General features: G+C 43.6%; 2 protein-coding genes across 2 annotated transcripts; both read right to left on the bottom strand.

Annotated features, from left to right (window-relative positions):
- On the bottom strand, positions 1–15,936 carry crb2a (crumbs cell polarity complex component 2a). Its single transcript, XM_076079412.1, has 11 exons — positions 15,829–15,936; positions 14,723–14,862; positions 12,984–13,154; positions 12,791–12,904; positions 10,477–11,430; positions 7,886–8,460; positions 7,077–7,242; positions 5,116–5,986; positions 4,699–4,815; positions 3,098–3,224; positions 1–2,490 (listed from the first exon to the last, which is right to left on the bottom strand). Exons 1-11 carry the CDS (start codon positions 15,837–15,839, stop codon positions 2,269–2,271), a joined length of 3,468 nt encoding a protein of 1,155 aa, XP_075935527.1. The 5' UTR covers positions 15,840–15,936; the 3' UTR covers positions 1–2,268.
- A 268-nt stretch (positions 15,937–16,204) lies between these two features.
- Positions 16,205–19,342, bottom strand: LOC142935256 (uncharacterized). Its single transcript, XM_076079470.1, has 2 exons — positions 17,712–19,342; positions 16,205–16,350 (listed from the first exon to the last, which is right to left on the bottom strand). The coding sequence occupies exons 1-2, from the start codon at positions 18,328–18,330 to the stop codon at positions 16,205–16,207; spliced, it is 765 nt and encodes a 254-aa protein (XP_075935585.1). The 5' UTR covers positions 18,331–19,342.
- Positions 19,343–20,738: the final 1,396 nt, after the last annotated feature.

The raw sequence follows: 20,738 nt of genomic DNA, 5'->3' as shown, positions 1-20,738 counted from the left end.
ATGCATGCTGGGAAAGACTCCGAACAGACACTTATGGAACCCATTTATTGCATGTTTATAATACATTGTGAACATCCTGGATTTTCTACATCAAAAAACAGTGTCACAATGTGCAACCAACATCTAAATCTTTACTAAACAACGACATGTTTGTTTAAAAAACTAATACTTTACATCACATTACAGTGTGCTGCAGAACGTTTCATGTTTTAGTACTTTATTCCTTTCATCACTTATTTTGGTGCAATATTTCAACCTTGTATCCTAAAAACTCGGTTTAGGTTCTGGGAACCTTACTTCATCAAACCGTTGATTCTGGACCACCGCTGCCTCTGAAGAGGTCAAGACCAACACCAGCAGACACTCCTTTGTGCATGTGAGGCGCTAACAGTGAAACCCAAAATCCAACAGAAGTTAACACGGAGAATAAACATAAATATACAAACTGTACAGGCTTGACACAAAGAGGAAGAGCTCTGAAAAACAGTCCCCTCACTGTGGAGTAAACTGCAACCACGAGATCATTCACAGAACAAACAAAAGCTCTTAAAATGTCAAATAAAATTAGTTTTCGTATGGATTTTTCCCATTCTGCTCCTGTTTTCCAGTTAAAGGAATACTTTACCACCAAAATAACATTTTGCACATCAACACAATTCTTCTAAAAAATAATCATTTTCCTCACGTCTCCCAAGGTCAACGCAGAATCAAAAAACATAGAAAAGTAAAGGGGAGCAGCGTTTACAACAGCAAAACAATATCAAAAGATCCATTGACAAACTCACACAACTGGAGCAGTATAATCCCAGTCTCATGTATCCAGTGGTACGCTGCTTCCCAAACACGTCTCTGCTAAAACGTTACAATTCAAAGCTTGAGACTGTTTGTGTTAGAAAGTTTTTGAATTGGAAGGTTTTAGCGAAGCTAAGCAGGCGAGGTATCTTCTCATGAGCTCATTCCACTTAAGGTGCCATACATCTTTCTGGTGCTCTTGGGTGAGTTTTTGCAACAGAACTCACCAGATTGTCGCAGTGCCGTAACACAGTACCTTATAGCGAGGATTTGATTCGTTAATTGACGCTAATCTTGTTTTGGATTCACCACCGGCTGTCATTTTTTGTCAGTAAGTGGGACCAGAAAGAGCGCGGAGCCTCGTCTTGCTTTTCACACCAAATGCACAAGTGCAACCTTGTGCAGAGCCAGGCCGCCGGCGTCAACCGGAGAGTGCAGCAGCTTTTTGCAGAAACAAAATTCAACAAAATTGAACGTTGAGCAAAATATGTGCATCCGCTGGCATTCCGGCATTGACAGGAGGTGGGCGTCACAGTTTGACGGCGCTGATTTCACCGCTGAGAAAACCTGTGAACGCCATTTTGCGTGTCTTGAGTTTCGAGGCAAATGAAACTCGCTCAGTCCTCCATTCTGGTGCAGTCTGTAGTAAAGCTTGATGTAATCAATCCTACCTTCATACCGTGTGAAAAAACTATGCAAGCTTGTTTGTTGGACGTGAAAACCGTAAGTTCAGCGGAGGTGGGTTACGTGAATATCAGGGCTTCGAGGAGAACAGTTGGTGGCATCGATCCATTGCAGAAGAAGACGACGCTACAAAATAATGATGAATCAAAGAGCTCTGGGTCGAAGCTCAGACAAGCACCACGCAGTGGTCACCACTAAGACCCACATTACAAGTAAAACTGGACAGACAAGTTTTCTTTCTTTGTGCTATTAGAACGGTCTTTTTCTTCCAGCCAGCATCTAGTGGCCAATAGAGGAACTGCAGCCTCACAGCCCTGCGTATTGGCTTGACTGGACTGGATGCTGCTAACAGCGGGGCCCCAAGCATCTAATCACAATGCGAGAATTTGTGAGAATGCAACCTGGTCTCCGGCAGCACCACAGGTGAGCCTTTGACTCTGAGAAGACATTTCTGACAGTGTGTGTGCTTGTAGCGCTTCACTGGGAAGGAGAGCCCTTAAACTGTCCTCTATGCACTAGTTAGGACTACTAAGGCCCTGCCGTGGACAAACTACAGTGTGTAGAGTGTAGAAATAAAATATGTTCTATTTCTATGGTGGTATACCAAGGACTTGGGACTGTTGGGGCACACAGAGCAGCAGCTCATGGTTCAGTACCTGGTCACCACCAGGAGGGGGCTGTGTCCCACAACACAGAGTTCAGCCCAGAGTGTGTTTCATAGAGAGTCCCAAGCAACCTGCCCGCGGAGCTCGGACCCCCCCTCTCACACCCTTCATTTTTCGTTCTTTTGCATCAGATGAGTCTTTCCTCCGGTGGGACTTTGAGCATGCTGTCCATCTCCAGCCGAGCCCCGGCCACCTCCTGGGTGCTGGGGCTGTAGGCGCCCTCCGACTGGCGCTTCTTCCTCGCTGTGAGCGCCACGAAGGTCAAGCCGATGATCAGGGTCAACACGCAGAGGCAGAGCAGCGGGATGGCCACCACCAGCCAGGGGATAACTTGTTTGTGGGCTTGTTTCTGCGAAAGGCACAGAGGGGCAGAGGTTGTGTAAATGTCACGTCTTCAGATATTTGAGAACAGAAACCACATGGATGTGGAAAGATGTGCAGCTACTTAACAACACTCATAGATGCAAATAATGTAATGTATAATAATATAATGTTGTAATAATATAATGTTGCAATCAGGGGAAAATAAATAAGTTAATTGGATGTTCTGTTTGGATTTTTGTTGTTTCTAAGCAACAAGTGAAAAATGGAAAAATCTCTTGACCTGTACATACAACACTCTAGCTTTGGACGTGTCAGAGTGGTGTCTTTTCAAAATAAATGTACATGCATACAGTGTCTTTTCAAAATAAACTACTAACTACGCAACAAAACTACTTGATTTGTTTTAGGAAAAGATCCTGGTTTGATTTAAAATAAGCACGAGTAAACTAAAAGAAAACACCATCCTCCTGTTTGTTGGACCCCTCCTACCTTCACGCCAAGTGAACTTCTTGCACTTTATACAGTCAGATGCTCTGAGTGTGTAATAATGACGTGAATGGGTTTACATTGGAGTTAGCTGAAAGCAAACCAAAGAAACCTAAAACCAAAGAAGAAGAATGTAACAAACGTACGTTAGTGTCACAGGTCGGGCCGCTGTAGCCAGGCGGGCATTCACACACAAACATGTTGAATCGATCCAAACAGGAGCCGCCGTTTCGACAGGGGTTCGACTCACACTCATCAATCTCCAATTCACACCTGCGGGACAGAGAACACATGAGGGCACATCTGGAAGAGGACATGAACATTTTAGACCACTCTGGACATTTCTAAAGATCTTTATGGGAGAAGTCAAGAGTTTGCTACTCAAGTTTTCGTACTTTATCAGGATGAAAAACACATTTTACAATGGAGGTGAATGGGATTTAGTTTGTGCCGCTCAAAGAAATGTTCAACAGCAACGTGTCTTGCTTTAATTATATCATTTGGGTAAATAAAAGGGGGAACAGGTGGAAAAAATCACTAATATATGTCACCATGAGACTTCCCCAGTTGAATACGTTCATTCATTATTTTCTGTATTCCAGGTTTTTGTAAATTGTGAACCATTATCTTGTTAATGATGTGCTGATTTAAAGAAATCTTTATATTGGATAAAGCCAGGTTCATAATTCTTGCTTCATTTTGTTGACATATTCGAGTCAAAGGTTTTTACTGGATGTATTAAATCACCCTGTAAATCAGAAAATACTGTCAACAACCATAAAACGGTCAATTTCCGCCATGTTTTTAGGAATAAAATGTCGTGGCTAAGAATTATTTATGAACAAACCCATCATTAAAAAGCTTCAGAATAAAGAGAGGAATGAAAGCGTAACGTTTGGTGTATGTAAGAGCTGCTGAAGGGGAGAGTCTGAGAACAAACTCATTTAGAGAAAACAGTCTTTAGAGATAAGGATTATGATATTCCATACATTTTGAAGACACCACAGGTAAATAGGGTAACAATGTAACGAATAGACATCATCATGAAATTTCAGCTTATTACTGTGTTTTCTATGTTTAAATATGCAAATGAGGCATTTTCTTATGGCAACTTTTGGGGAATTTAGGAGAAATCTACAGAAGCAAATAGAATGTAGAATAAATAGAATAAATAAAAATGTTAAATGTGCATTTTGGATGTTTTCTTTCCACTCGACATAGGTGACATTATGTTCCTTACAGCTTCATTCTGCACTGCTGACAGTCACAGCATTGAGTTGAAAAGTACAAAGGAAGAAGACTGTTTTCAATGATATACAGTATCTTAAAATATGACTCTTATTATATCATGATAGACTGAATTAATGACCAGAGTGAGCTTCTACTCGTGCCTTGATGCTGGCACACATGACTGGTAGAAGCTGTTGACCTGGTTACAAATTACACAAAGTCAAAATGTCTTCTGGGAAAAGGTCTTTAGCCCACTGCTCTCTTACATTGTATTACATTCAAAACACACTAACAGAATTCCAGTAACTTCATTGTATGGCACCGACGTCACCATAGTAAATATGGCACTGTATGTTTCTGAATGTCGACGTTTCTGAACCAGAAAATGTGATTTATAAACATGTTTCGTACTGAGACATCAGCCAGGTAACACACTCATTTGGGTATCTAGGATTTTGGCACTGAAGTCTAAAACACACAGCTTCTGAACTTTCTATTCCATGAAAAGTGAGCTCACCTGCTGCCTGTAAAACCAGGCATACATGTACAGTTAGCTCCCCACAGCCCATCATCGCAGACTCCATCATTTTCACAGCGGACATCTTCACCACACTGTATTGGAGGATAGTTCCACCTGTAGGAAAAGGTGAGTAACTTAGCTTCAATGACAGTAAATGAAATGTTGCTTTGTGAGGGCACGGCCTGCTAAAGCTACAGATACAGATCTCACTGGTTCTAACTGATGACATCACATCATTGGCTTCTCTCCGTTGGCTCCCTGTTTGTTTTAGAATTGATTTTAAGATTTTACTTATCACTTTTAAAGCACGTCCGGGTCTGGCCCCAAAATATATGTATATATATATATGAATAAAGTTATTATTATTATTATACCACTTCCTGTTCGAACCAATAAACGGTTGGCAGTACTCACTGGCAGCGAGGGCCGCTGTAGCCCTTGGGGCACGTACAGGTATACATGTTGGGTCCGTCGTGACAGGTGCCTCCATGTTCACAGGCGTGACGCTCACACTCGTCAAGGTCCTCATCACAGAGCGCGCCGGCATATCCGGGGTGGCAACGGCACTCGAAACCAGCCAAGTAGTCCTTACAGCTCCCATGGACGCAGGGCTGAGACGCACAGTCATCGGTGTCCGTCTCGCACAGTTCTCCCTCCCAACCCGAGTCACAGACGCAGCCGAGTTTGTTAAAGAGGTCTTCACAAGTGGCTCCATTTACACAAGGATCTGAGTCACAAACAGGGGCACTGGTGCAACCCAAATGGATCTTTGGTTTTCCAGCTAGGTGGAACTGAGACGGCTGCGGGGCTTTATAGTCACCCACAAAAGGAAGATAGACTCCGCCGACCCTCACCGCCCCCAAGCAGCCGGTGAAGCTCTCTGCGATGGCCAACGTGGCCCCCTTGTCGTTGAGAAAGCGAACGCTTCCTGCGCGCTCCGGCCCGCTGCTGGCGTCTGTGATTCCGTCCACGGTGATGACCCAGGGAGAGGCTTTGCGCTCCTTGTTGGCCATGGAGATGTTCACGCGGTGCCAGCCCCCGTCGGCCACCCGGCGAACTCCCGTGAAGGCCAGCACCTCAACGCTGTTGCCAATGTGGATCTCCACCCGGACCGACGAGTCCAGCAGACCCACCATCAGCAGGTCAGAGCCCCGGGAGGCCCTCAGGATCACAGCGTTCTCTGAACGGGTCCGCAGCTCCACGTATATGCTAGAGACGGGTTCAGCCAGGGAGCCTCCAGCGCTGTAGTGCACAGGGTTGTTCTCAAACGTGGCGTTGTTCACACCTAAAGGTCAATGTGGAGAACGTGTTTATTGTATTATTATGATTTCAGTTATTGTAAGCATCAGTCTGACAATTTGAATTAGCATTTGTTCAGGGAAGAACAAATAATTCAACAACTTCTTCTCTCTCAGTACCTCAACTCAGGGCATCTGCCAACTCAGAGTACCCATCTGGTACCAAATGAACTGGTCAACAACAGAAACATTCCCACATTTACCAAGAATGTTCGCCAAAATGGACTCCCTTTACATGCAAAATATACCTTCAAGGAGTTGGGATTTCCATCAAGGTGTTTGTGTCTCTGAACCTGAGGGGTTTGGTTTTACCCAACAAAGACACTTTCTCCAAAGTTTTGCTACCAAGCAATCGTTTCAGGGAATCTCAGAGAAGGAAATCACACCTCACTAAGAAAAATGGATACATTTTTGCTCTGACTTTAAGGACTTCTACTAAGAAATTCCTCCTACCTCTGCTGATATTCTAGAGAACTTAAGAGAAGTCCTAACCTGTTAGGAGCCTTTTCTAAGGAGCAGATTTTCCACAAGAGGAAAGATGTTTTGGGAACCCTCGGTGACATTTAGCTCAACAAATACAAGTTATTTTCTTGACTGACTGAGGAATTGATGGTCTACAAAGAGACACCACCACTTAATCATATGTCATATATCAACATATGAAAGGGTAAGTAAAAATGGAAAAACATAAACAATTTCACTATTCATTATTTGAAGATCCGTGTTTAAAATGTAACTAAATGTATAATGACAAATCCCAGTTTTATTAATATACTGTATATTCCTTGGAAGTAATCATTTAAAAAATCATGGGACAACATTCAACCCTACAGCATACAGTATGTCCAATGCACTCCTTATACATTATTACTATAATTATTATTTGCATGCTGCTTGTATATTAAAAATAAGTAAAAAAATCTGTAATAATTAGATCAGGCAAAGTACTTCAAAGTCAGAGTCAAGACAACTAATTGGATGGAATGTACTGTATACATAAGGGCACTAGTGTTGCCCAAAGAATATGACCAGCATCTGACTAGAGCCACAGTTATAAAATGATCGGGATGTTCTTACATTCATATCCATCAGGAAGGTCCACACAGTGGCCGCCATTGACACAAGGATCGCTCACACACCACACGCGTGTTTCGCAGGTCTTTCCGGTGTATTCCGCCGGACACGAACACGAGAAATCGTTGAACGTGACGGTGCATTCTCCTCCATTTAGACAAGGCTTCACCTGAAGAGGGAGACATTGAGATATAATATAACGCAGACACAAGGAGATCAGACAGCAAATAATCTTCAGAGCAGGGTTGAAACTGATTGGATGTTATGACAGGTATCCAAAACTGTCAAGGGTCAATTCTGTGTCCCTAAAAACCTATACTTTGACACTATGGTGTAAGACGTCGTATTCGGGAGGAGGTGCAGGTTTGACATGGAGCTTAGTGTTAAGTCAATTCCAGCACTTAGCCTGTTAGCGCGTTAGCATTAGTTGATTTGGTTATACAGGCAACACAACTAATTTCTTAGGTTTAGGTAAACAACATTGTTTGGCTTACAGTAAGTACTTTTGTTACAATATTTAAGATACTTTTTAAGATGCTTCACACAAACAGCGGTCTCCTGGGTGAAAGTCCTGTGTTTGTTTGACCCACCCATACTCCCTACTTCTGTAAGAAAGCATCCTTCCCTAGAAACATATGGGAATGTAATTCAGTTCTGCGTCATAAGAGGAAGCAGAACTGAAGTAAAGTAAAGCGTGTTGCAATGACTAACTGATATGTTGGTCCTAATAACTACCAGCAAAGCTGGCCCCAAGTAGCTATTGTTACTGTACTACTGTAAGGAACAGAACCCTTTCAGGGACTATTTCCTACCTTGCAAGTATTGTCGCTGACGCAGGCCTTCTTCACATTTTCAGCATCACTTGGTAGATACACTCCCTCCTTGTCCGAACTGTTCCAGGCATCCACATCTAGATGCACCGAGTCTAAGCGAAGGTCCTGCAGGCAGCCTTTGTAATGCCCCCCCCACATGTCGGAGCCCCAGTCTCCTGGGAGTCCCCCTACATAAGCCTGATCCCCACTGTTGACATTCACCTCAGGGATCTCTCCTATCCCGTAGCGAAGGCCTGCATGCTCAAAGATCACCTGTCTGTGGTGGACCTCCACCTGCAGAAGTTGCTTCTCACCGGTGGTCACAAATATGGGAGCTGTTAGTGGGGCGCTGTTAGGCAGCGAGCTGACAAAAACCCTCCCCATCCCCAGGTAGACGGAGAAGTAGACATCTCCGCCCTCTTCCTCCGTGGGTCTCCTCAGCTGGAACAGCAGCCCGTCTGGCTTCAACGACCTCAGGAAGAAGGACACACTGAAGTTGCTCTTGTGGCTCCTGCCTACATCGTAGACACTGAAGCTCACTGTGTCCTCATGGCTGTATGTCCACGACGGGAACTCTGACAGGAGAAAATTGAAAGTTTGGATTAATTACAAAAAATAGGACCACAACATTTAGTAATATAACTTCAGTATCAGCCCCTGATGCCCCTGGAATGTATAAGTTCACATAGCAGCGCAAGCTGTTCCCTCAAACCTATGGAACTCAACACTGTTTCTCCAGGTGGCCATCAAATGCAAAATAATGTGGCTCCAATCATTTTTCACTGTAGTAAACCGTGGTGCAGCTAACTGCATCTTGCTCTCGTTTCGCTCCCGTGTGGGGCGACTGTGGCTAAGGGGATAGCAGGGCCGCCTTTCAGTCAGCTGATTCAATCCCCGGCTCCGGCTCTGCTAGTTGCATGTTGATGTGTCCTTGAGCAAGACACTTAACCCCAAAATTGCTCCCGTAGTTGTGCCTACGGTGTAGAAATCTGATAGACTCTGAATTGTAAGTCGCTTTGGATAAAAGCGTCTGCTAAATGACTGTAATGTAATGTTTCTGGGTCAGGTGATGTGCAAACAGGAGCTATCATCGCTCACAAAGTGACATACTTTTTTTTTTTTGCCATATATTCATTGTCAAGTCATAAAAATAACTAAAAACCAAAGTAACCGATCATCAAGGTAGGGATTCTCTGCAAGTTGCAGCCACAAGGGTTTTCTGTAAAATAACAAAGAATGATAAGTAAAATATACATTTTCCCTCGCTGGCTTCCCATCTACAAACAACAGCCATTTATGTTTGATGGAGAACCAGACTAAATACTTGTCTTTTCCAAGATATGCTACTTTATACTTCTACTTCACTATATTTCAAGGGGAAACACTGTACTTTTTATTTGACAGCTATAGTCACTGGTTACTTTGTAAATTAAATACACCCAAACTGGTTTCCGATTACTCTGCCTGGTTAGACCTACGGGCAGGTGTATGCTAGGTGGGGCTATGTTGGGTTTTATGTGATGTCACCAAACTCTATGTAGCCTACTAATAATGGGAGATCGTGGCTAAGTGGAGAGCAGGGCCATCCTTCAATGAGAGGATCGGTGGTTTGATCCCTGGCTCCGGCTCCGCTAGTCGCATGCCGATGTGTCCTTGAGCAAGACACTTAACCCCAAACATTGCTCCCGTAGCTGTGCCTACGGTGTGATAGAATCTGAATTGTAAGTCGCTTTGGATAAAAGCATCTGCTAAATGACTAATGTAATGTAATGTAATAAGATAATCAATAACTTAAGAGACTGACAACGGGGCAAATTGTCCCATCTTAACAATGTCATTAGATTAATGTTAATCAATGTTAATTCTGAGAAGACATCAAATTAGGCAACACCCACTAAGTGAAACTGTTTGCAGCTATACCTACGAAAAGTCTTGCACTGTAATTAATATAAACCATGTGATCGTGAGCCAAGATAGGTGACGAAGACTGCTTAGGAGGGAAGTTTGGGGAAATGGATGGGTCTATAAACACAAGACTTTCCTCCCGTGTGAAACCAGGAGTCAGAATGTATGTACTTGTACCACATCTGAAGTTCTTTCAACCCAAACCACGGCCTCTCCCTAAACCAAGTACTTTTGTTGCCTGATCGCTCCAGTTGGACACAAAGAAATATCACACAAACCATTGTGTAAGGAAACATTGGGGTGGACAATGAGTGTGCATTGGCTCTAAGATCTGACAAACAGTATATATGATCCCTTTATAAAATATGATGCAAATTAAACTACCAAGCAGTGTAATAACTAAATAGACTTTGCTCGACCTTGACTAACTACAACATTACAATGCTCCTGCTTCAATGCATTAGTAATAAAACAATAATACTGTATATAAGAATATAACAGGGTCCACTCTCTTATACGCACTATTACTTTTGATACTTTAAGTAGATTTTTCTCATAATACTTTTTTTACTTTTAACACTGTGGTTTTGCTTCTTTTAGTTAAGTAAATTACACCTATAGGGACTTGTTTTACAAGATTTGTCCAAAACTTTGGAAAAAAACTTGCTAGTGGTAAAGGTGCTCACCTTCAGAGCAGTTCTCGCTATGGAAGGGACGGTAGCAGTCACACTGATAGCTGGTCCACAGGTCCACACAGCGTCCATGCCCATGGCAGGGGTCAGGCTTACACCAATCCGTCTTACTGCATCCCAGCTCATGGCCTTGGTCCTTTGGAAGGGTGTGCGGTAGGATAGGCTTAGAGTCAATCATCAGGTCTTCCATACATCCAATGAAGCTTGCACCGCTTGCAGATAACTCTAAAAGCTCCTCTGGTGCTCCGCCGACATACATCTGAGTGAAGTCTTCAGAGGGCTGGAAGGGTGGTTCATCAGCACCGCCATCTGTAACTCTGCATCCGTCCCTGTCACAGCCCCGGCCTTTCAGAATCAGAACCAGGCCTTCCTTATCTACAAACACGTGAGCCTCCCGCCACTCTCCATCGCTGACCAAACCAAGAAATGTTACATCCAGTTCAGACTCCTCAGAAAAGGCTTTTGCGCGAAGACCGCCCTTCACGATCTCCAAGATGAGGTGATTGTCCGCATCCCCTCTGTAGAAGAGCAACATGTCAGGCAGAGTTGTCCGGAAGCGCAGCTGCACCCCAAAACCACGGTGAACGCTGTGCTCGACCTCCCTCCGGGTCCTTTCTTCTAGCACAACCTGGATGTGAATGAATCCAGGAGTGGAGAAGGAGAATGTCGTCCTCGTAGAGCACTGCTCATCGTAGAAGCCGTGAGGGCACAGGCACGCGTGACCCTGTTCTCCACCCTCCAGCCACGGGTGGCAGGTGGCTCCGTTCTGGCATTCGTGGTCCACACAGCCGTAGAGTTTCACGTCGCAGTGATCGCCTCCCCAGGGGAGTTCACCGGGCTCCGCCTCGGGACAGTGGCAAGTGTAGGAGGCCCTGCCGTCCTCACACCAGCCGCCGTTCTGGCAGGGTTGGCTCTCACACTCGTCAATGTTCACCTCACACAGCTCACCTAGAGGGAGACGACACTGAAGGTTAGACATGGTGGTGGCAGACTACTACCAGAGCTGCACCGCAAAAGAAAGGGGAAGGATCATGTTGATCATCCCTGTTTGTGGCTCTCACCTCCAAGCCCATCGACTCCAAAGATGTAAAACTTCCGATGGAACGTTTTATTTAATTAAAAAAAGGCTCAATCATTTCTTAAAACAGCTGGTCTCTGTAGTTTTTATCAAATGTCACTCAAACTGGAGACAGTATTGCATTTGTTGGGGACTATTTTCAGCAGCGGATGAAACACATGTTTTGCTATAGTGAGTATACCTTTCATTCTTTTTCTGTGACCGTTGATAGGGGACAGAAGTTATGTGACAGAAAATGAGGGGAGGGAATGGGGATTAGATGCAACAAAGGGTACCTGACTGGACTTGAACTGAGGACATTGTGATTCCATGGTAAGCATCTTTGAAACCCCTGCGGGTCAATACTGATATAGATTTGCCTTGTCCTTTCACACATCGAAAGCTTGGAACGAGCTTCAAGGCATACTTGACTTGGAATTTTCACCCTCTCGTTAGATGTTTAAAATATTTTAATCTGTGAACACAACAATGTTGCTGCTTTCAACAAGTGCCATCATTTGCCTTGATTCTTTGAGCCTCTAAATCCTGTATGTTTGGTGTCTGTTTTATTGATATGTTTTGTGTTGTGTTGTGGTGTTATCTGTCCCCATCTGTACTTTTTTACTTGCTGCCCATCTTTACCAGGACTCCCTGGCAAAGGACATATTGAATCTAGAGTAGACCTTTCTGGTTAGATAAAGGACAAACTGGAATTAGCAGCAAATTGAAGAAATTTGCTCAAGGCGTTTCGGAGATATCTCGTTCGCGAGAATGGACCGGATGTATGTACGTCCTGAAAACCTGGCCAAGGCTATCACTGGTGAGGAGGCATAATAAAATGGTTTGTAGCTCAGGTGTTAGATCGGGCCATCCAGTAATTGTCATTGTGGTGTGATCCCCGGCTCCTTTACAATCCCAACTAGAATCTGACAGTTTTGGCTGCACATGTAGCATGAGTTTCCTACCAGCGGATCAGTTGGATTTAAGGGATTAAACCAAGTGTTGAGTTTGCCATCATTGGCTCACTATTGCTGTTAGTTGGTTAACTATATACATACTATTTCGATCACTTAATTTCTATTTGCTGGGCCTGTTCTAGTGTAACGTCCAGTTTAGCTCATTTAAAAATAGCAGAAAATGTTAGATGTTCTCTTATGTTGAGTCAACAAACAAACGGATACAAAGCCTATATTTAGTATTCTATAATTCAACAGGAGATTGTGTCTATTTATTACAAGGTCCGAGACTCACCTAGAAATCCTACAGAGCATGTACAGGTGTAGCCGTTGACCTTATCCTCACAAGTGCCTCCATTCTGGCAGGGTTCAGACTCACACTCGTCAATGTTGACAGAGCAGTTCTCTCCTGCAATATGGAAGAAATGATGACGAATCAAACGATGAAATTGTTGATATGGCTGATTGGTTTCTTTAGTTTTACAGACCTGCAAACCCCGGCTGACACTGGCAGATATATCCTGCTGCATCCGCAAAGCTGAGCTCCCAGTCGTGCTCCCAGTGAGATGGATCCGAACGCTCAAAACATTCCCCGCCGTTCTCACAGGGCTGCTCGGCACACTCGTCTATATCGATCTCGCAGTTTGGGCCTTCGTAACCTAGAGAAAGCAAAGCAGACAATGTTTTATTCACACTGAACACACCGAGTTTGGACGCATTACCTAGAACCCAAATGAACCTTCAAACCTCATTTACAATGGAGAAGCATATTAACGATATCACAAAAGTAGCGTTCTTTCATCTCCGTTTATTGATTTCTGACATTTTGTAAATCTTAATTCAAAACTGAGAATCTTACCGCTTTTATGACTGAATTAATAACTCTTATTATATATAGCTAACATTATGCTGTTTTTGTTTTTAGACATGCTAGCATATTGGCATGGTCATATGGTCTAAAATATTTCATTAACTACTATTGTCATGGAATTTCCTCCAACATTCATGGTTCCTCTGACTTTGTCCAAAGAGAGGCTCCATATGGAGGCTCTTGAGAGCTCGAGTTCATGAAAGCAAATGTAACAGAGTTAATGATTCCACTTGCCATCACTGGCCATTATTTGCTAATATTACTGTATTATTTAAGTTATTGCTAAGCCATATCATTTTCATATTATTTCCTCCTCTATTTCTGTAAATATCATTTACAGCTTATTATCATTAGTTTCCCACGGAGACAAGTGTGTTGTGTGTCACATGAGCGCCCTCTGCTGGGCCCCTGCAGACTTGAGTGGTTCGCCCCGCTTTCCGTGACCAGTCTGCAGCACACTATCTCCGATCTGTGACGAGCTCCGTCGTGATATCTGTATAAGTTCCTTTTTGTTCGTAGAATTGTGTTTTGATCTATAATTTCTAGAACAAAAGCTTTAAACTGATAACTTTATTTAGCATTAGTAACATGCTAACAACAGCTAGCTTTAGCATTTGTTTCTTTACTTTGTCAGTGTTCCGGAGCTTGTAACCACGAGGTGGGCTGTGAGAAACCCTGAAATCATTCTGTTTGTTACCAGATGTGCTACCTATATGCTGTCCTGTGAATAAACGCCTGGTTGGAGCCAAAAAGACATCAAGTGTGCCTGAATTAAAACACAACGCAAAGAGAGAGTACACAACCGCTACACAAACACTTGCTCAGTTTAATCCAGTTTTATTTGGGTTTGGTTTTGGTTTCTCCCTGTTAAAGGTTTTGGGGGAGTTTTCCTGTTCCGATGTGAGGGTCGTGGGACAGAGGATGTCGTATGTGTACAGCCCTCTGAGGCAAATTTGTGATTACAAAAATGAATTGAATTGAATTAAATTAAATTGGTTTTGAAACATTAGGAGATACTCGTGTCTTTAAGTAATACAGATGCCATTTAAGTCACTGAAATAAATTATCCACAGGACCGTGACAGCGCAGTCCTGTGTGAAAGTCCTGTGTTTGTTTGACCCATCCACCCCAACTGTAGATGTTAAAAACGTGTTTGTGATGCGTCAAAAACAAACGTAATCCTGAAGAAAATACATTTTCCTCTAAATATAATGGACAGTAATATTAGCAGTTTTTGTCTTAGTGTGAAGCCAGCTAAAGTGCTCAGATTCACATGGACAGTGGGCTCAGTTCGCAATGGTTGCGTGTCCTTGTGTTGGTACAGGAACGTTTGATGTGCAGCATGTAGTTGGGTACCTGGCCAGCAGAGGCAAGTGTATTCGTTGACTCCCTCTAAACATGAGGCACCATGCTGACAGGGATCAGAGGCACACTCTGGAATGTCCACCTCGCAGTAGTCACCCTGGAATCCTGTACCGCTGCAGTCACATTCATAGCTGCAAGAGACACAAATTAGTTTTTAAACAGCAGGAAATACAATTCAGACAATGAGCAACACCTGAACAGGAAACCCACATGGGGATTTATCATAGCTGTAGAGGAACTGCTGTTTCTGCTGTTGCAACTGATATGCAGGCCTTTGTGGTTCCACTACCAAAAATGGCAACAAATGATAAACCCAAACTCCAGTCTTTTAAATAGATATCTATTGAGCCACTTCTTCCAACAGTCTGCGATATAAACAACAAAAAGCTTCACAGATTTTTCCAACTGGGAACCAAAAGCACATGTGACATGTGAGAAATGAAAAACCATAAAAGAGGCACTTTGAGATAACTCATTCACGATCAAAAGAAAACAGCTTTTTATCTTGAGAATACAGCATTATTGAATTGTGACCTTAAATGGCAGGTGTACAAAAATGAGCCTTTCAAAGCAATCAGAAGTGAGCAGCCTGAAGGTTCACAACGTCATTAAGGACTTATGTGTGGACATTCACACCAGAACATTTCCGGTATGTTTTGGTGGGATAGGTGGATTATGAGATCAAGGGCCTTTTGGCAGAGTCACTTCAAAGGCCCCACCTCCCATCCAGCAGCCCCAAAAATAAATGTTAATAGTCATGTCACACTGAGGCTCTGACCTGTATAGGTCCATTCATTAACTCATTCATCCCTGGTGGCCCAGACCTTTAGAAACATAGTTTGTAGTGAGCATAAAGTGTATATTGGTAAGTGCTGTTATATATTGTATTTTCAAAGATTTGGGTATTAATTTGTCAGAAAAACGAATGTTTAGCTCTGTGATAATGATAATAAATAAGAGGCACAAACTGAGGTTTGGCACAACATCACTAACAGGGGGGACCATCTGATGAAGCAGCACATTGCCAACCAACCCCCCCCCCAAACCCTGCACAAGTCTATCACTGTTGTAACTCCTACAGCGCATTCAGCTCCCACCTGTTCACCATGTCGTGACAGACGGCTCCGTTCTGGCAGGGCCCACTGGCGCACTCGTCCACGTCGACCTCGCAGTCGACGCCGTCGAACCCGGGGAGACACTCACAGGAGTACGCGGCGATCAGGTCGCGGCAGGTGGCCCCGTTGTGGCAGGGGCCGGACCCGCACTCATCGATCTCGGTTTCACAGTTGACTCCTTGTGTGTGTGTGTGGGGGGGGGGGGGGGGGGGGACAACAACAACAACAACGTGTAATGAGAAAGAGACATGTGAAAAGTGATGATGGTGATAGTGATGATGGAATGAAGCTGCAGTTTATAGCCAAATGATCGGTCACATTTTTTTTGTCCATATCATCAATGTCTGTGTCAGTCTGTCTATTCTGGTCTCCAGATACCAGCGGTGATAAAAGGCCCGTCTTTACATTCTCCAAACAAAGTGATAGCGTGCCGGCGGAATGCAGCGGTGCCGATCCACGCAGACTGCTCGCAGATAACACGGAGCTCCTCTGACACAGAGCAGGCTCGCGGAGAAGAGAGGGGAGTGCAAGAAAAAGCAAGACGGGAGTGTTTCTTCTCACTCTGCACGGAGAGGTTATCTGAGCCGCAGATAAGACGTCTGACTAACAGCATCTCACGGCACACTTAAAATACTCCCCATGCCCAGTTTATCGGGAACAAACGGAACACTTTGGAAACAACAAATGGTTGCGAGGAACACGGAGTAGAAAAACAAATAAAACGCTGTCAGCGAGCAGAACGTCCCTGTCTCGGCTCAAATACGTGTTGCTCGAGGAGATGATTAATGATGACATAATATTAAACATCTACACTCACAGCTCCAAACACGCACGCAGGAGGCTGAGGCAATATGGAGTTATATTACTGTGCACTCAAAATATTTATTTAGAACTGTTGTTTTTGTTATGAATACTTTCACACAGCGTCGTAAAAAGCATCGCTTTCGCATTCAAAATGAAGGCGTCAACCAATCACGCTGTGCAGAATGTGCATATTCTAAATGTATACTATATTGTACAACAACAATGCTCAATGGTCCGAACCAAGACAGTCAACTTTATTACTCCTTTCAGACCAGATCCACTCCTTCTGTTCTTACCTTTCACAATAAAAGCCCTAGACATGTAATATTGACAAGAAAGTATTTTGTGTTGTTTATTCATCACGCCAACATTGTGTAGAGGCCTTCTGGCCGTAGTTACACTTGTCCTTTCAATGCAACTATTGTGATTGGATGTGCCAGATCAGAACTCAGCTGCGTCCGCATATGTGTGTCCACACTTCGCCCCCTTGATGCGACCTGCCTGATCAGATGGTGATCGGATATACTTTCGTGGAGTGGCTCGGGAAAACCTTTAACAAACAAGCAGCTCCCCTCCTGTTGGAAAGTTAAATCGAGGGTTTTGCTGTCGTGAGATTAAACGAGGTGAAGGCAAACAAGAGACTGAAGAGAAGAGGCTGTTGACAGCGTCCCTGACAGGCTTTCTTCGGGGTGATCTCGTGAGGACACGTTCCCCTATACTGATGTGTTGTACAGAGGGTACCGACCGAAAGGGGACTGCCTTCTCTGCAACATTGTACTTCCTGTCTACATACCCCAAAGCCACCAAATTGTGGCAATGTAAATTACAAAATGCAAACAGCAACAGTTGACTGATAACTGTATGTTTGAAATGTGAAAGGACATCTGCCAAATATGTGTGTGTGTGTGTGTGTGTGTGTGTGTGTGTGTGTGTGTGCGTGTGTGTGTGTGTGCGTGTGTGTGTGTGCGTGTGTGTGCGTGTGTGTGTCAGTGTGTGTGTGTGCGTGTGTGTGCGTGTGTGTGTCAGTGTGTGTGTGTGTGTGTGTGTACATTTGGATGTACCTGCAAAGCCCTCCAGGCACTCGCACTCATAGTGGTCCTTCTCATTGATGCAGGTGCCGTTGTTCTCACAGGGCCGTGAGGCACACTCGTTGATGTCGATCTCGCAGGTGTAACCCTGAAAACCGGGCACGCAGAAGCAGTGGAACTCTGCCACTCCGTCCATGCAGATGGCCCCGTTCTGACAGGGCTCTGACGAGCACTCGTTGACGTCCTCCTCGCAGGCCTTCCCTTCGAACCCCGGCACACAGCGGCATTCGAAGCCCTCCGGTCGTAACACGCAGGTTCCGTTGTTACTGCAGGGTTCGTCAACGCAGTCGGTCACGTGCGTCCTGCAGCCCAATCCCCCGTACCCAGCGGGACACCTGCAGAAGTATCCGTTCGGCTGGTCCACGCACAGGGAGCGGGGTTCGGAGCACGGGTTGCTCTGACACTCGTCCACTTCCTCCGTGCAGTTGTCCCCCGTGAGACCGTCCGGGCAGATGCAGTGGTACTCCGCGGTGCCAGTGGTGCTGGTGCAGTCCTCACACGGTGCAAAGGAGCAGGCGTCATAGAGCTCTTCGCAGTTTTTGCCCATGTGTAGGACCCCCTCTCGGGCACAGATGCAGGCGTAATCATCCATGTCGTCCACGCAGGTAGCTCCATTCTGGCAGGGTGCAGACAGACATTTGTCCGAAGTGGCTGTGCAGAACGTTCCTAATAAAAGCAAACGGAATGTTATGCTGAGGACTACTTAATGCATTTTAAGAACAATATGTGTGTATTACAGAGTAGTGTTTCCTAAAGGAGTCCCGGGATAAATCAGAAGTTGTCATTGTACTGGCAGACTCAGGACTCCATTTGCCCACACATGTGCAAGAGTGTCACAGGAAACAATGCATGTATGTACTCCATCATTACTGTTCATAGTCCACTCTCATATACTGATCACTCTTCTACAGCTGCACCAGATCTGAATGTGTGAAGTCACTGCCAACATTTCCCACAGCTGCTGCTTCCAACACGTTCTCACTCCCAACTCGTCAAATACCGACGGCCTACGCTTCAAACTATATGCAAAGTGTCCTCATACAGCGGTGAGTATGATATCCTACAAAAAAGTTCCTCCTCGTGTTTCGTGTGTTTTACCAGGTTTAGGAATTGATGCTGAAATACTTGGTTACAAATACACTGAAAAAAAGCCAGGTGCATCTCATAGTTCATCGAGGCACTGACGTTTGTAATTAAAGATGGGATTGAGAATGAGTAGCTTTAAAATTAAAAGTCAAAGACCTTTATTTGACCCAATTGGTTCTGCTGTAGCATTAAAAAACAAACAAAAACAACAACTTAAAACATAAAAAACAGACATATTTAGACACATGTAATACAAGAGAGAAAGGTGAACACATGAACCTAAAGAGTTACAAAATTAGTGAAAAAAAGAACAACCATGTCAACCAGGAATGAAACCACGAAGATCAAAGGGTTATGAAGCTGTAATTATGTGTTTACAGTCTCTTCCTTCACGTTCTGAACTCCTCTGTCTGTACACAATGAGAGAAAAAAAACATTAAAATGTAAAAAATCAGATGTTATCACTATGTTGTTCCTGTAAAATTTGCGACAAATAATACGACTTTCTCACCACTGGTTTATCTCATTAAATATCCCCCCCCCCCCCCCCCTCTCTCTCTCTCTCTCTCTCTCTGCCCCCCTTCCTCACCACCATAACTCCCTTCACTGTTAATATCTTCCACATCAGTGAGATTTTGGAAACAGCACACTGATCAAAGTGTTGGGGGCTGGGAGGGTGGGAGTCGTGGATGGGGGTGTATTGGACGGGGGGTTGAGATTGTCCTAATAAAAGGAATGTGGACTAATTCCCCAGAGACCTCGTGGTGTTGGCCACTGTCTGTATTGTAACTGCTCACTTTAGCTGCTGTTCACATCCACTTTGTGAGCTGACGAGTGTGTGAGTGGCTATTCATAGAGTATAATGCACAATTCTAGCTGACTAAAGGAACTTTTATTCAAACTTGTTCCTGCATGCGTCTTTGTGAAACAAAGACATAAATCAGAGATCTTTGGGTACCATTTTTTAACAGGTCATAATTGTTCTCACTACTATCTATTTTCAATTGCTGTGAAAACCTTTAAAAATGTGTTTATTTAAGTTTCTTCCATTTTAAAAGATTACATTAGAACACATCATGATAACGTTATAATTAACCTTTGCCCAAAGCTCATTTTTACAAAATAGAGAACGCATAATCTGCCCAAAATGTCCACATTTATGAAAAGAAATATTTTAATGTCTCAATTAAAATGTCTATTAGTGATAATTATGATTATTACTATATTTTTGCACATAGGCGAGCACATTCATGTATGTATGTGTGTGTGTGTGGTAAGGGGCAGTAGTTTTTCCGTAATCCTGCTGAGAAACAAACCAAACACCCTCCACAGTGAGGAGGTAACAGCAAAGCAGACACTGGGACACGTGTGGGGGGGCTTGTCTGTACAGTATGTGTTCAGGATTTAACACGTCTGCATCTGAACACCGGTGCCAGGAAAAGAAGTGAAAGCAGATTAGTGGGAACGTCCCAATGAATAAGTGTAACAGGTTTAAAAGGTAATCTGTTTCGGTCACACTTGGTCGTTTTAGGTCGTCCAGGTCGTCAGGTTGTTTTTATTGATTTTTATAAGTATAATCGCTTGGTAACACTTTCTGTAATGCACATGTCTAAAGTGCATTTCAAACATATTTATAATGCTTTATGTTCTGCTTATAGCACTGTATTATTAGTCATTGGCATTCATGAATATTCATAATGCTTTACAGCAATAATCATAACCCATTTTTTAAGGACTTATAAGGTATAATTAATAATATATTTCATAATTGCTGGCCATTTTCTTTTGCATAAATCATAGTGTATTATAATTATTATAATCTTTTTTTAATCACTGTTAAAATGCATTATGATGTTATTACAAGTTACTATAAGAGGTCACTGTTTGCTTTAAGTTAATTGAAAAATTATCAAT

The sequence above is a fragment of the Anarhichas minor genome, unplaced genomic scaffold (genome assembly GCF_050575085.1).
Source record: "Anarhichas minor isolate MPS153535 unplaced genomic scaffold, ASM5057508v1 ptg000073l, whole genome shotgun sequence".
Classification (NCBI taxonomy): domain Eukaryota; kingdom Metazoa; phylum Chordata; class Actinopteri; order Perciformes; family Anarhichadidae; genus Anarhichas; species Anarhichas minor.
The sequence above is the reverse complement of the archived record's forward strand: the minus strand, read 5'-3'. Positions and strand labels throughout refer to the sequence as shown.

Excerpts from the sequence above, each read along its gene's own strand:
- LOC142935256 (XM_076079470.1), bottom strand. The coding sequence starts at position 18,330 with ATGGATGATTACGCCTGCATCTGTGCCCGAGAGGGGGTCCTACACATG. Across the intron at positions 16,351-17,711 it reads GTGCCTGGAGGGCTTTGCAG|CCTGCTCTGTGTCAGAGGAG; the intron begins GTACATCCAAAT and ends CTTCTCCGCGAG.
- crb2a (XM_076079412.1), bottom strand. Across the intron at positions 11,431-12,790 it reads ATGCTCTGTAGGATTTCTAG|GTGAGCTGTGTGAGGTGAAC; the intron begins GTGAGTCTCGGA and ends GTCTCCCTCTAG. Across the intron at positions 4,816-5,115 it reads TACAGCGGCCCTCGCTGCCA|GTGGAACTATCCTCCAATAC; the intron begins GTGAGTACTGCC and ends CTTTTCCTACAG.